General features: G+C 39.6%; 1 protein-coding gene across 1 annotated transcript; it reads right to left on the reverse strand.

Annotated features, from left to right (window-relative positions):
* Positions 1 to 36: 36 nt before the first annotated feature.
* ZNF197 (zinc finger protein 197) lies at positions 37 to 13,656 on the reverse strand. Its single transcript, XM_012770360.3, is given in 7 exon segments — positions 37 to 707; positions 709 to 2,942; positions 6,362 to 6,488; positions 6,762 to 6,853; positions 7,229 to 7,385; positions 8,919 to 9,381; positions 13,323 to 13,656. Coding segments are annotated over 6 exon segments (3,105 nt in total). The 5' UTR covers positions 9,309 to 9,381; positions 13,323 to 13,656; the 3' UTR covers positions 37 to 602.
* Positions 13,657 to 14,729: the final 1,073 nt, after the last annotated feature.

Genomic DNA, 14,729 nt, shown 5'->3' on the forward strand with positions numbered 1-14,729 from the left:
ACTTACATTATGTCATGTTCAGAATGTGACAATACCTCTTTTATCCAACTTTATTGACAACTGATTTCACAAAGTTCTTTAACAAATATCCTTTCACTTAACCCTCACAACAACCCTGTGAGGTAGGCATTATGTCAACATTTGACAGAGAAACTGAGGTGAGGCTTAGAGGCTGACTTAATAAAATTATATAGCTAGTAGGGGAAAGAGCCAAACACAAACCTAGGTCTTCTGATTCCAAATCCATTGTTCTTCTTAGGGTGTTTTCAAACAGCAGACTACTGTCTACCAACTCCACATCTGACATTCTGGATTATGCTGTCTATATAGACCTTCTATAGCAGTGATGCTATATTTAAAATGTACATGATGCATATTTTCAGAAACATGTCCATTTTTTAATACAAAGACATTTTTGCTATCATTTACAACTACATCATTAGATTTGAATTATGTTTTTGTAGACTTAAAAGTCTAGATTAACTTTCTTCTATTAAATATATGTAACTCACTTGTCTATAAAAGGGTTGATCTTTGTTTGTTTTTTTCCTTAGAAGACCTATTTATGACTCCTCCAGCAGTTACTTAAACAGGCAGGAATGCTACTCCATTTTACATATGACACTAGATTTTCTGGCTATCTTGGACTCATTGGTATTTTGTAGCCAAGAGAATTCCTCCACAGAACGGATTTGTTGTTGAAGATGAAATGTTTGAAGTCTGAGACCATTCTTTTTCAGACTCATCACATTCACAAGGTTTTTCATCTGTGTGAATTTTCTGATGTACAGTAAGGTTTTTTCTTTGCCTAAAAACTTTACTACAATCATTACATCCATAGGGTTTCTCTCCTGTGTGGATTCTCTGGTGGCCAACTAAATTCCTCTTAGAAGTAAAGGATTTCCTGCACTTCTCACACTCATAAGGTTTTTCCCCAGTGTGCATTCTCTGATGTACAACAAGGTTTTTATTCTGACTAAAGTCTTTTCCACACTCATTACATTTATAAGGTTTCTCTCCAGTATGGATTCTTTGATGTACCATAAGATTTCTACTAGAGGTAAGAACTTTTCTACATATATGACATTCATAGGTTTTTTCCCCACTGTGAATTCTTTGATGTTCAATAAGGTTTCTGTTGTAAGTAAAGCCTTTCCCACACTCATTACATGCATAGGGCTTCTCGCCAGTGTGGATTCTCTGATGGGCTATAAGGTTTGAGCGGTAACTAAAGACTTTCCCACAGTCATTGCATTTATAAGATTTTTCTCTTGTGTGAATCCTCTGATGTCCAATGAGGCTTTTCTTCAGAATGAAGCATTTGCCACACTCATTACACTCATAGGGTTTCTCACCACTGTGGATTCTCTTATGTTCAATAAGGTTTCTGTTTGAACTGAAAGCTCTTCCACATTCAGTACATTCAAAGGGCTTTTCTCCAGTGTGGATTCTCCGATGTACAAGCAGGCTTGAATTGTAACTGAAAGCCTTCCCACAATCCTCACATTTGTAGGCTTTTTCTTGTGTATGGAGTTTCTGATGGACCATGAAACTTTTGCTCATGATAAAGGTTTTCCCACACTCTCGACATTCATATGGCTTCTCCCCATTGTGGAGTCTCTCATGATCAATGAGGTTTCTGTTAGAGCCAAAGACCTTGCCACAATCTTTACATTCGTAGAGATTCTCTCCAGTATGGAACCTTTGATGTAGAATGAGGCTTTTCTTCAGAATAAATACTTTCCCACATTCATTACATTCATAGGGTTTCTCCCCATTGTGGAGTCTCTGGTGGTCAAAAAGGTAAGCACTCTGAGTAAAAGCTTTCCCACATTCAGTGCATTTATAAGGTTTCTCTCTGCTGTGCATCCTCTTATGATCAATGAGGTTTGACTTAGAACTGAAAATTTTTCCACATTTTTTACAACCAAAGGTTTTCTTTTCTGTATGGACTCTCTGGTGTAAGAGGAGGCTTTTACTTCGAATAAAAACTTTTCCACATTCTTTACACTTGTAAGGGTTCTCTGCACTGTGGAGTCGCTGATGGTCAACAAGGTAAGTGGTCTGAGCAAAGGTTTTTCCACATTCATCACATTTATAGGGTTTCTCCCCAGAGTGGATTCTCTGGTGCAGAATGAGGCTCTTCTTCAGAATGAAAGCTTTCTGACACTTATTACATTTATAAGGTTCTTCCCCTTTGTGGAGCCTTTGATGGTCAATGAGGTAAGCATTCTGAGAGAAAACTTTCCCACACTCATTACATTTATAAGGTCTCTCCCCTGAATGGCGCCTTAGATGTATAATAAGGCCTGAGTGTCTATAGAAGCCTTTTCCACACTCCTTACATTTGTATGGTTTCTCCCCAGTGTGGATTCTCTGATGGTTTAGAAGGTAAGCACTTTGAGAAAACGCTTTCCCACACTCATTACATTTATAAGGTTTCTCCCCAGAATGGTTTCGTAAATGCATGAGAAGGCTTGAGCGCTGAATAAAGCCTTTTCCACACTCCTTACATTTATGAGGTTTCTCACCAGTGTGGATTCTCCGATGGTTTATAAGGTGGGAGATTTTATTGAAATGTTTACAACATATATCACATTTTAAAAACTTCTTTCCTTCAGTGCTTACTAAACTTTCAGAAATAGCTGAACCTAAAGTCAAGTTTTCTCCAAATTCCTTCCACTTTTGGCCTCGTTTTTCTGGTGAAGTCCTTTTCTTCTTGTTTCGTTCACAAAGGGAACCTTTCTTCACTGTATCTGTCCTTTCCCCTGTTTCATTTTCCCACTGACTTGACAAAACTTGCCATTCACACTCTTCGTCAAAATCAAGGAACTGGGGAACACCTCCTTGAAGTCTTTTTGATATTCCTTTCTGGGAGTCTGCTCTTTGAGAAATACTTGGCTTTGATGTCATCTCCTCATTCTCAGTCATGGTCTCCCATTCTGGTAAAAAGAATTAAAAAGGCAAATGTTACCATGTCCCTGCGATTGTGAGAACAGGATCTTCAAATGACTTTAAAACATCCTAGAAAGGTATACTTTTATGTACATAGAGAAAGAAGAAACTTCTTATTAAACAAAGATACAAAGCAGAATGTTAAACTGACAAGATGTTGTAAATTGATTAACATACAACTCACTCTCAGATATTTCTAAGCTCTTCCTCTTCAGGAAGCAGATGCAAAAATACAAATGATGCTGAGAAAATAGATGCAAGGAAGAACCAGATAGAGAACATGAGATCTTACATAGGTGGTTCAGATCTGAGGCTCAGGAAGCTGGAGAGAATAGGCAGATCCACTTGGCTTAGAAAGAATTATCTTTTTATTTTCTTCATATTAGGAAGATGGGAACTTTTAAGGGAGGAAAATACACCTAATGAATGTAACTATTTTATTTCATTATAAACTTCTTTAAGTTTATGAGAGGGTAAGGAAGGAAAATATCCAATATTAATGGATGAACTACAGTCATTCTTAGGTCAAGCCCTCATATTTCATTTCAACTGTCCCTCTCTTTGGAACTCAGGGGTGACTGGCAATCACACTACCCAACCACCTGGCTGCAGGAATGGGTATGTGTCTTAGCCTATCCAATACTGGTACTTCAGTTTCCTTTCCACAGTGATTATATCAAGAAGTACTTTCATAAGTCAAGCAGAATGCTGGTAGAGAAGGGGACTCTCTCTTTTTATATAATGAAGTGAGCATTAAGGAAGTATTACAAATGATTAAATTAAGGCAGAAAAAGGTTAAGAAATTAGCAAATTTGCATAAGTAGCTAATTAGCTGGTTAAACTATCTGATGCTTTAGTGTAAGAATCAGACTACCAATGGGCCAACTGACCTTTAGTGGACTTGACAGAAAAATGTCAGAATGATAGAGGGAGCTGGTTACTCTCTGCAATCTTTGGTAAAGTCTGCAAGAAACAGACCAGACTTCCCTACCTCCAATTCCTCTTTCCCCTTAACTACCCCATCCATTGTCAATGAACTTTCCAATAGGTAAATTTGATCAAGTCACTCACCTGCTCAAAATATGTAATTCTTCACTGCCTATAGGATAAAGCACAAATAACCTGCACAAAGAGATGTCTCTACCAATCATCTGCCTGTTTTTCTGATATCAACTCTTGTCAGTATTGCTTGTGCCCCTAGACTCCAGCCATGGTGAACTACATGCAGCTTCCCAATCATGTCATGTTTTTCTTGCTTCTCTATCAGTTTCTATGTTCTTTTCCCTTCCTGAATTACTCTTCCTCTTCCCAATTCACTACATGCCCTGTACCTACACCCTTAAAACCTAAGCTCTAAAGTCACTCCCTCTGGACATTATCACCAATATTAAAGAAATAAAAAGGATTAAAGGAACTACTATGAATGATTCTTGCCAATAAATTAGACAACTCAGATGAAATGGGCAAATTCCTTGAAAGCTACACACTTCTAAAACTGACTCAGGAAGAAACATAAAATCTGAATAGACCTAATAGACCTAACAAGTAAAAAACTGAATCAGTAATTTAAGAAAACTACCCCCACAAAAAAAGCCCAGGCCCAGATGGCTTCACTGGTAAATTCTACCAAACATTAAAAGAATATCATTTCTTCACAAATTCTTCCAACAAACTGAGTGGAAACATTTATCAACTCACCCTATGAGGCCAGTATTACCTTGATGGCAAAACCAAACAAAACCATCAAAAACAAACAAACAAACCACAAACCAATATATATTATGAATATAAAATGTAAAAATCCTCAATAAAACACTAGCTAACTGAATCCAGCAACACATAAAAATAAGTATAAACCATGACCAAGTGAGATTTAGCAGAGGAAAGCAATGTTGGTATAACATTGGGGAAACAATGAATGTAATGTATCAATAGAATGAGTAACAAAAACCACATGATCATCACAATATATGCAGAAAAAGCACTTAGCAAAATGCAATATTCCATCACAATAAAAATACTCAACAAAGTAGGAATAGAAGAGAATTTCCTAAACCTGATAAAGGATATTTACAAAAAACTCATATTTAATGGTGAAAGATTGAATGGGTTCCCTCTAAAACAAGAACAAGAAAAACCTGTCTTCTCTTGCCACTTCTAGTAACACATACAGACAGTTCGAGCCAGAGCAAATAAGCCAGAGAAAGAAATAAAAAGCACCCAAATTGGAAAGGAAGAAGTAAAACTGTATTTGTAGATGACAAGATCTTGTATATAGAAAATGCTAAGGAATCCGCTAAAAAATCAACATGGTCTGGTGGGATGAGCCTGAAGTCCCACCTACTTGGGAGGCTGAGGTGAGAGGATTGCTTAAGCCCAGGAGCTTGAGGCCAGCCTAGGAAACATAGCAAGACCTCAACTCTTTGGGGGGTTGGGGGAACAAATATATATGTGTGTGTGTGGATATATACATATATATGTGTGTGTACATATATATATGTACACACACACACATACATATATCTCAGTGGTATTTTTATACACTAAACATTAAATAATCCACAAAGGAAATTAAGAATACATTTATAATAGTGATACCACTTCTAAGTGTGAGTTATGATTCACATTTCTTACAAAGCAATTTTCACAGATGCACCACATCATAGGTATTTAATGTTTGTTGGAAGCACAAATGGCTAACAAAAACTTTTAAAATATTCTTATTTTATAATCAAATCTACTTTAGAATAGATTTACCTTTTTAAAAATTAGATTAGCAACAATTTAAAAGAATGGGATTACTCATGACAAATGAGGACTGAGCAAAAGGAGTGTTCTTACATATCACTGATAAGAACACAGAGGACAGAGATCACTGTGAAAAGTAATTTGGCCATATGAAGCAAGAGCCTTAATGCAATTCAAATACAGCCTAGTAATTATATATTTTAAAAATAAGAAATTTAAAAAGGACTTAGGCACAGGGATAGAAGATTATCACAGCAATTATCCAAAATAAGCAAATGCCTAACTGAATTATGATATTAATCATATCAGATAATAATTGCAGAGTGTATTATAATACAGTCAATACAGATAATAATTGCAAAGAGTGTATTATATGAGAATTAGGAGAACACGAGGAAGCCAAGCTAATAAACCTGTACATACACACACAAACACATATTTGAACAATGTAAAAAGAACCCAAACACATACAAAAATCAGAAAGATAATATATGAAAATGTTGATAGTAGTTGTCAACAAATAATGAGGTTAAGAAAGTTTTTTCCTTCTTTCTAATATTCTGTTTTTTCCAAAATAAGAATATACTACTTTAATAATCATAAAACAAATAAAGGCTGAAGAAATAAAGGTAAGAATTATAGGAAGAAGGGTCCTTACCTAGGGAGGTCACATTTCCATAATTCTCCAGCATCACATCCCAGTACAATGCCCTCTGAATTGGGCCCAGACAAGCCCATTCCTCTGAAGTGAAGCATACTGATACCTCCTCAAACATCACCAACTCCTGAAACAACAGATGTGTTTGAGATCACTAATGCCCAGGAGCTCCTATACTGAAAGTTTCCTTTCACTTCTGGGGAAGGGATACATTGTGAAGCCAAGAGGTTCACAAGGGCTGTCAGGGAGACATAAGGAAATCACATGTAAAGTGTATCTTCCAATAGCATGGACCTTGATTTAGAGATGGGGCCTGGACACCCAAGCACCAGGATGAGAGAGGGCACTTCAGCCACAATTAGGAAGCACAGATAGGAAGGAAAGAGGATGCAAACCTTACCTGGGGCTGGGCTGTTAGGAGCATAAGTGCCATTAATTGATTTCTTGGGTTCTCTTCCTGAGAAAGGGCAGAAGCTTCAGGGACAGAAGAATCTGAGGAAGGGGAAAAAGCTGCATGTGAGACCACTGCTAGTCTTGCTGACCATCTCAAGTCGAACATCTTCTACAAATCAGGAATTCAGAAAGATCCAGAACTCCCAGGCCTAGGCAATGAGGATTATAAAATGATCTACAAACCATTTCTGAATGACCCCACATGTAGAGCTGGAATAATACAAAGAGTAGCAATAAGAATGGATAGAGGGTCAGAGGAATCAAGGAAAGGACAAGAGAGAGAACAGCAGGAATAGCAAAAATAAACTGGCACTGTAAGGGACTACTATATAGGAAGCAGCTCCCTAGGAGTAGGAGAATGAGACACAGAAAGGGTCCCAGAAAAGTCCAAAGCCAAGGCCACTGAGTAAATACCATGTTGAGGATCCTGGAGGTTGAGCACCACTTGGTCAGTAAGAGGATTTGGGCAAATTTCAGCTGCTATGTGGCAGCCAATGGATGTAGGAAGTGTTGTTCCTGGAGTGCTCATCTCCTTCTGGAGAACGTCCTGATCCTTGACAAGGACTGGCACCTGGAGACAAGCAAAACAAAATAAGCTGGCTCTTCTTGTACCTCCAGAAAATGGACTCACCTAACCACCATGGACCTCTTTCTGCCCACAATCTAGAACTGTGTGATCACAGAGACCCACCTCAAGTATGGAGCATCAAAACAGCAGTAAAGCTTTGCATTGTGAACAATGGAGGTGCCCTCTAGCCCCACTCATGGCACTGGTGACCTCTCCCATAGGAGACTGTACAGAACGGTGGGAACAGAAGCCAGACCTGGGTGTGAATTAAGGAAGGAATGGGAAGTAACAAGCAGTAATTAAGAGCATGTATTTTAGCTTCAGACCTAGTTTTAGATCAGACTTGGGTTAAATCACATCTCTTCTACTTATTACTTCCTACTAATTTACCCCTTTATTTATCCCTTCCCACTCCAATACAAGTAATACTAGAGTAGGCACCAAGACACTTGGCTTTGTGGCTAGCTAGATGTCTGCCTCAGTTTTCTTATCTCTCAAATCAAAGGGATAGATTAGTAATTTATAATGAAATATATGGCTCTAAAATTCATTTTTATGATGAAAACAAACAAAGCCCATCCTTGATGCCACTTCTAAGTGTGAGTTATGATTTACATTTCTTACAAAGCAATGTTTGTACTGGTCTATAGATTTACAGAAAAAAAAATCACACACACAAGAGGCTATATTAAGATTCCAATCTAATGGTTAAGGATGTAAATCTTCTCAGAAACAATTATTGCAACCTTATTCTTTGGCTTGCAGAATGCCCAGTAGGGGCACACAAGGGAGGTCTTGCCAGATCTGAAAAGCTTTATTCTTTTTTTTTTTTTTTTTTTGGGAGACAGAGTCTCACTTTGTTGCCCCAGGTAGAGTGCAGTGGTGTCATCATAGCTCATCACAACTTCACACTACTGGGCTCAAGTGAACCTCTGCCTCAGCCTCCCCAGTAGCTGGGACTATAGCTGCGTACCACGATGCCTGTCTAATTTTTTCTCTTTTTTTGGTAGAGACAGGGTCTTACTCTTTCTGAGGTGGTCTTGAACACCTGAACTCAAGCAATCCTCCTGCCTTGGCCTCCCAGAGTGCTAGGATTACAGGCATGAGCCACTGCACCTGGACAGGAAAGCTTTATTCTTGTTATGCTTCTGCCTTTTATACTCCAGGCTTACATCACCATTACAAACAGACTTACAGAAACAATACATATGTTTCTGTTCAGGGAAACACTTATAAGCATTATCTTCTTCAGATTCTTGAACCAAACTCAGCATTAGCAAGAATCACCTATGGGATAAAATGAAGTCAATGCTTTTGTGCTGATTGAGTTGGGCTCAAAGATTTCAATCATAAATCCAATTATCTGCACAAGTATTCTATAGTCTGAATGACTCATGAACCTGCTTGAATTAGTAGTAGGGTTACTAGTGTGCTATTAATTATTAATGAAAATAACAGGATCACCCTACAGCCCAACCTCAATTATTTCCTTCCCTCTATCCTAACACCCCCCCCAACCCTCCCCACCTTTCTTACTTTTAGTGCTGGTCCATCGAGGTCTTTCTGCAGCTCTTCCACCAAGGCCACAGCCTCCTCACCACTCCCAGGGCGATGGAGCTGCACCCAGGTCCGAATCTCCCCAGGCAGGATGCTCAGAAACTGCTCCAGCACCAACAGCTCCAGGATCTGTGCCTTGGTGCGTGCTTCTGGTCTGAGCCACCGGCGACAGAGCTCCCGGAGCCGGCTCAGAGCCTCCTGGGGTCCGGATGTCTCATGGTAACGTAACTGTCTAAAGTGCAGGTGGGAGGTCTCCCAAACAGAGGAGCTGCTCCACTGGAAGCTGGTTCCCCACTTCCAGGTATCATCCTTTCCTTTCACAAGACCCACTTGTCTCAGAGCGCTGTGGGCCCAATTTTCTCTTGTCATTGTCTTTTAAGAAAGGTTCCTCTCCAGGTCTCCTCAATTCTTGACTTCTTCCTGAGAGTTTGGAGAATACCATCTACAAGACCTCAAGAAATCATTGTTAAAGTTAACACAGAGAAATAACTGAGCCTTCTAGCCCCAGGTAACTCCCAGTAATAAAGAGAAACTCTGAGAATGCAAGGTTCTAGGTTCCAGAGTGTGCTTCCTCTGACAGAAGCCCCCTGCTTAAGACTCTGGCAACACAGACTCATGTTGCCCGGCCCACTGCTGAAACCAAACACATGAAATTCCTTTGGTCTTTAATCACAGGATCTAATTACAATAAAGTCTTTACCACTCTAACAATGGGCCTGCCCTGGCTTCTCCTGTATAACCTTGAACAAATTACCTCACTAGTTCTTACCTCATGGGGTTGTTGTGAGAACCTGATATCTAAATACATTTCAAGTTTTTGAACAGTGCCTGGTACATGAGTTCAAATGCTAGTTATTATCCTTTTGTAATTAGCACTCTTGCCTATGTTCAGCAGAGTCAACATGTAATAATGGTCTTAATCCTGGTACATATGAGATAAAATCCTAACACCTCCTCAATTAACAAAAAAAAAGTTGATATAAGTTCTGTGTAACTTTGGTGCACTTTCAATTCTCTGAAGATTGTTCATTCTGTTAATCAAAATACTTGGATAAATTTGAGTAAGTTTTTACTATATAGAACTTAGGCTTGTTGTTCTCTAGAACCCATCTGTTCTTTAGAAATAAAATTGTTCTGATTATAAAACAAAAAATTTGTAAAACTGGAAAACATACATAAAAACAGAAAATAATCACTTCTATTATTTTGGACCATGTCCTTCTAGTCCTTTATCCACCAATTTGGGTCCCAGACTGGATACAACTGTACTGCTCTATAACTTTCTTTTCTCACATATTATTTTGTGAACAAGACAATAAATATTCTTTATTATTTTTAAGAGCTGTATGAGTTCCATTCATACTTAAGTAGTTCCCTATTGCTAGATATTTAGAGTATTTCTAATTTTCCCCTATTATAAATACAGCCACAATGATTACCCTTGCTAACAAATTTTTGGTTACCACTCTGCTTCCTTCTTCAGGATAAAGTCCTAGAAGAAAAACTGTTGGGCCAAGGGGCACAAATATTTTTAAATTTTTAAGATTACAACAGTTATATCACCATCAATGACATATGAAAGCATCCTCATTAATTTTTATGTAACACACAGACCCTTAAAGAGCTTGCTTATAACCAAGCAGGGAGGCAGAAATATAAACATAACTTCAATATAATGTGTAAGTCCAACTAATAGGAGAACATAAAAGCACAGAAAGGACTCATGAAAGGTAACTTTGGGTTGGGCTTTAAAGGAAAATTAAAAAGACCACTGGAACATCAGGAAAGCCATTCCAGAAGAAGGAAACTACATTTTCAAAAGTGAGGGAGTGATAGCACAAATAGCTCTGTTAGAAATGCACTTTCCAAATCAGAGAAGGAAAGTAAACTCCGGAGGCAAGATTGTAGGAGTAGAGCAGGGAGAGGTAAACAGAAGTCAAATTCTAAAGGCTCTTGAGAAGCAGAACAAGGAAGTGATCAAGTCCTATAAATGATGAGCAACCATTAAAGAGGTTTTACCTTACATTTTCCCTAGTTATTTTTAGAAATAGATAATATATTCACTTGATTCAAAATTTAAAATTATAAAATCCATACTGCAGAGTTTCCCTCTTCCCATTAGTTTCTTTATATACCTTTCCAGCTATTTATATATATATTATACAAGTGTGTGCATGTTTTGTATTCCTTTTTTTCATAAATGCTAGAACCATAAATAATATGCTGTATCTTCCTTTTCTCAGTTAATAATATATCTTAGAGACCTCTCCTGTCAGTACATAGCCCCTCTCCCTGTTTTTATGGATGCATGGTATTAATGCACGGATGTATCATAACTTATTCACTTCAGCACTGATAGGATGTTTGGGCAGTTTTCAATCTTTTCTTATTCCCAACAATATTATCATGGATAACCTTGGGTATACATCAATTTGCATGTGTGTAGGCATATATAGGAAAAGTTCCTTAAAGCAGAATTGCAGGATCAAAAGGCATGTGCATTTATAATTTTGATATTGCCAAAGAGCTCTCATTAGGATTGTACCAACTTACAATTTACACCACCATCAGCAAGAGCTCTATGGGAGTGCCTATTTTCTTCCTCTCTCACCAATACAGCTGTCAAAGTTTGGGATCTCTGCCAAATTTTTAACTTGCATTTTGAGTGAATGAGTATATTGAGTCATTTATGTATTTTTTTAAAATTAACTATGCATATATGTTGTTCATGTTTCTATTGGAGTGTTGGGTCTTGTTAATTTGTATACACTTTTTATCATCGGAAAATCAGTCCCTTGTTTACAATGGGAGCTGCAATTTTTTCTCAGTTTGTCAAGTGTCTCTGTGGCTTTGTTTATAGTGGTTTTTGCCATGCAATTAACGTTTTCTTTTATGGCTTCTGGGTTTTGTGCCATAACTAGAAAGGCATTTCCTACTATACGCATGAAGGGAGTCTTAAATGGGGTCAGAAATCCATAAGGGAGGAATGATGGGGGAGGGAGCACTAGATATCAGGAAGGCCAGTGAGGCTTTTGCAATAGTCTAAACAAATAATTAAATTCTAAAGGAAGTAGCAGTAGGGATAAGACAATTGAGAAAAACTTGGCAATTCTTGATAATGGATCAAGGGGTGATTGAAAAGAATTTTTTTAAAGGATTTTAAATAATTTTTACAGTAAACTATCAGAATTCTATTTACCCTTACTTTGCACATAAAAATCTTTAAATATTCATCTTGTTTGCTTCTCACAAAATGTTTCTAGGCAGAAATTAAAAAGAGCCAAAGGGCCTAGTATGATGTCTCACACCTGTAATCCCAGCACTTTAGAAGGTCAAGGTAGGAAAATGCTTGAGGCTAGAAGTTGGAGACCAGCCTGGGCAACATAGTGAGACCCTGTATCTGCAAAATAATAAAAGAATTAGCCAGGCATGCTGGCACACACCTGCAGTCCTAGCTACTCAGGAAGGAGGATCCCTTGAGCTCAGGAGTTTGAGGCCACCGCACTCCAGTCTGGTTAACACAGCCAAGACCCTGCAATTAATTAATTAATAAAAAGAAAGAGAAGGAAGGAAAGAAGGAAGGAAGGAAGGCTCTAAGGAGCTAAGTGATTCATTCAAGGCCACTCAGCTAATTAAGATGTAGGAGCAAATTCTGAACTCAGGGATTTTAATTCCAAAAGTCCAAAATAATTCTAAGAAGAGACTTATGAAACCCAAACAATTGTTTCCAAACACTAGTCCATGATAAAGCTTTAATATGGCAAACTACAAAAAGAGAAAAACAATAACTATACCATTGTCATTGCTACTGACACGCTGGCGATGACTCTTTTTTTTGGCAAAGAACAGCATTTATTCTGAGTTTAGGGTCTTAGTCTTAAAATGTATTTGCTAAAGTAACAGTGGTATGGATGGTTTAAGTTTGCTTTTTAAATACCATTATACTACAAAATTAAAAGATGACAACTGGTCCGCCCCTTAAAAATAAAAATCTATCCCCTGAAATCTGGGAGACACTCGTCTAGGAAAGTCTCAAAAAGTTTCTGTGTATCAGCCTCAGAGAAGACCGGGGAAGAGCAGAAAGGCCTAAGCTGAGAAATCTGACTACAGAGTTAGCTGTTCTCAAAGTGGCAACAGATTCTGCTAGACTCAAACACCAGTATACATACACACACACCCACACACACAAACTCAGAAGTGCTGTCCTCAATACCTTTCCTAACCCAGCTACGTGCCCAAGCCGACACCACTCCGTCGATCCCCAACCTGGAGCTGAGGAGGGGCTGCGCAGGGGGTCAGTGCCAAGGAGGGGTGTGCGGCACCAGCAAGCGTCCCGGGCCGCCCTCCGCGCACGCCCACCCGCCCCCAGCCCACCCCTCTCACCCGGGACTCCCGCTGCGGCTCCAGCCTTGGGTATCAGCCTCGGCGCCAGGCCACTAGGAGATGACACAGAAACCGGACCAGATTATAGGCCCAGAATAATGGCCGAGCCGTGGAGACTGCAGCTTCCGGTGGCTCCCCGCCCCCCAATCCCCGGCTCTCTAGGAAGCCGCATCTCGATGGTTCATTTGGCTTTCCCAGGGGAGGTGAGGAACGGCGGAGCGCCTGGGCCCTTGTGTCTTCGTTCCTCCAGTCAAATGAGGCCTGGCAGCTGTTTCAGACCGGAAGCCCAGGGCCCCAGATTTGTCATTTAGTTTGTGCCCTAATCTTCTGCCTAGTGCCCATCGGATGGTCAGGGAACTTGAAGCACCCTTCCCCCTGCCCTGAGATGAAAGACACGGTAACCTCATGGAGTGATGGAGTTGGGAAAGGAACACCCTATCCTTGAACAAGATGCAACTATACTGGGCCAGGCGCGGTGGCTCACACCTGTAATTCTAGCACTCTGGGAGGCTGAGGCGGGCGGATCACTCAAGATCAGGAGTTCAAAACCAGCCTGAGCAAGAGCAAAAGCCCATCTCTACTAAAAAAAAAAAAAAAATAGAAAGAAATTAATTGGCCAAGTAAAATAGATAGAAAAAATGAGCCGGGCATGGTGGCGCATGCCTGTAGTCCCAGCTACTTGGGAGGCTGAGGCAGAAGGATTGCTTGAGCCCAGGAGTATGAGGTTGCTGTGAGCTAGGCTGATGCCACAGCACTCTAGCCTAGGCAACAGAGTGATACTCTGTCTCAAAAAAAAACACAAAGGGCCGGGGGCGGTGGCTCACGCCTGTAATTCTAGCACTCTGGGAGGCCGAGGCGGGCGGATTGCTCGAGGTCAGGAGTTTGAAACCAGCCTGAGCCTGAGCGAGACCCCGTCTCTACTATAAATAGAAAGAAATTAATTGGCCAACTAATATATATAGAGAGAAAAAATTAGCCGGGCATGGTGGCGCATGCCTGTAGTCCCAGCTACTTGGGAGGCTGAGGCAGGAGGATTGCCTGAGCCCAGGAGATTGAGGTTGCTGTGAGCTAGGCTGATGCCACGGCACTCACTCTAGCCTGGGCAACAAAAGCGAGACTCTGTCTCAAAACAAAACAAAACAAAAAAAACCCACAAAGGATGCAACTATATGGAAGCTGTTTAGAGTGGCCTAGAGCACTGGGATAGTGGTGAAATACAACACATAGCCTCTGTTTTACATATACACACACTCCTGGTATTTAGAATTTCCAAATGTATAGGTGAAAAAAAACTAGGAAAACAAGAAATAAATGAGTTTGAAATAGGCATTTGAGAAGAGGCTGCAGGCAGAGGAGTGATCGTTTAAGATGGGCCTTGAAATACTGATCAACTAAAACTGAAATCCC

The sequence above is a fragment of the Microcebus murinus genome, chromosome 1 (genome assembly GCF_040939455.1).
Source record: "Microcebus murinus isolate Inina chromosome 1, M.murinus_Inina_mat1.0, whole genome shotgun sequence".
Lineage (NCBI taxonomy): Eukaryota > Metazoa > Chordata > Mammalia > Primates > Cheirogaleidae > Microcebus > Microcebus murinus.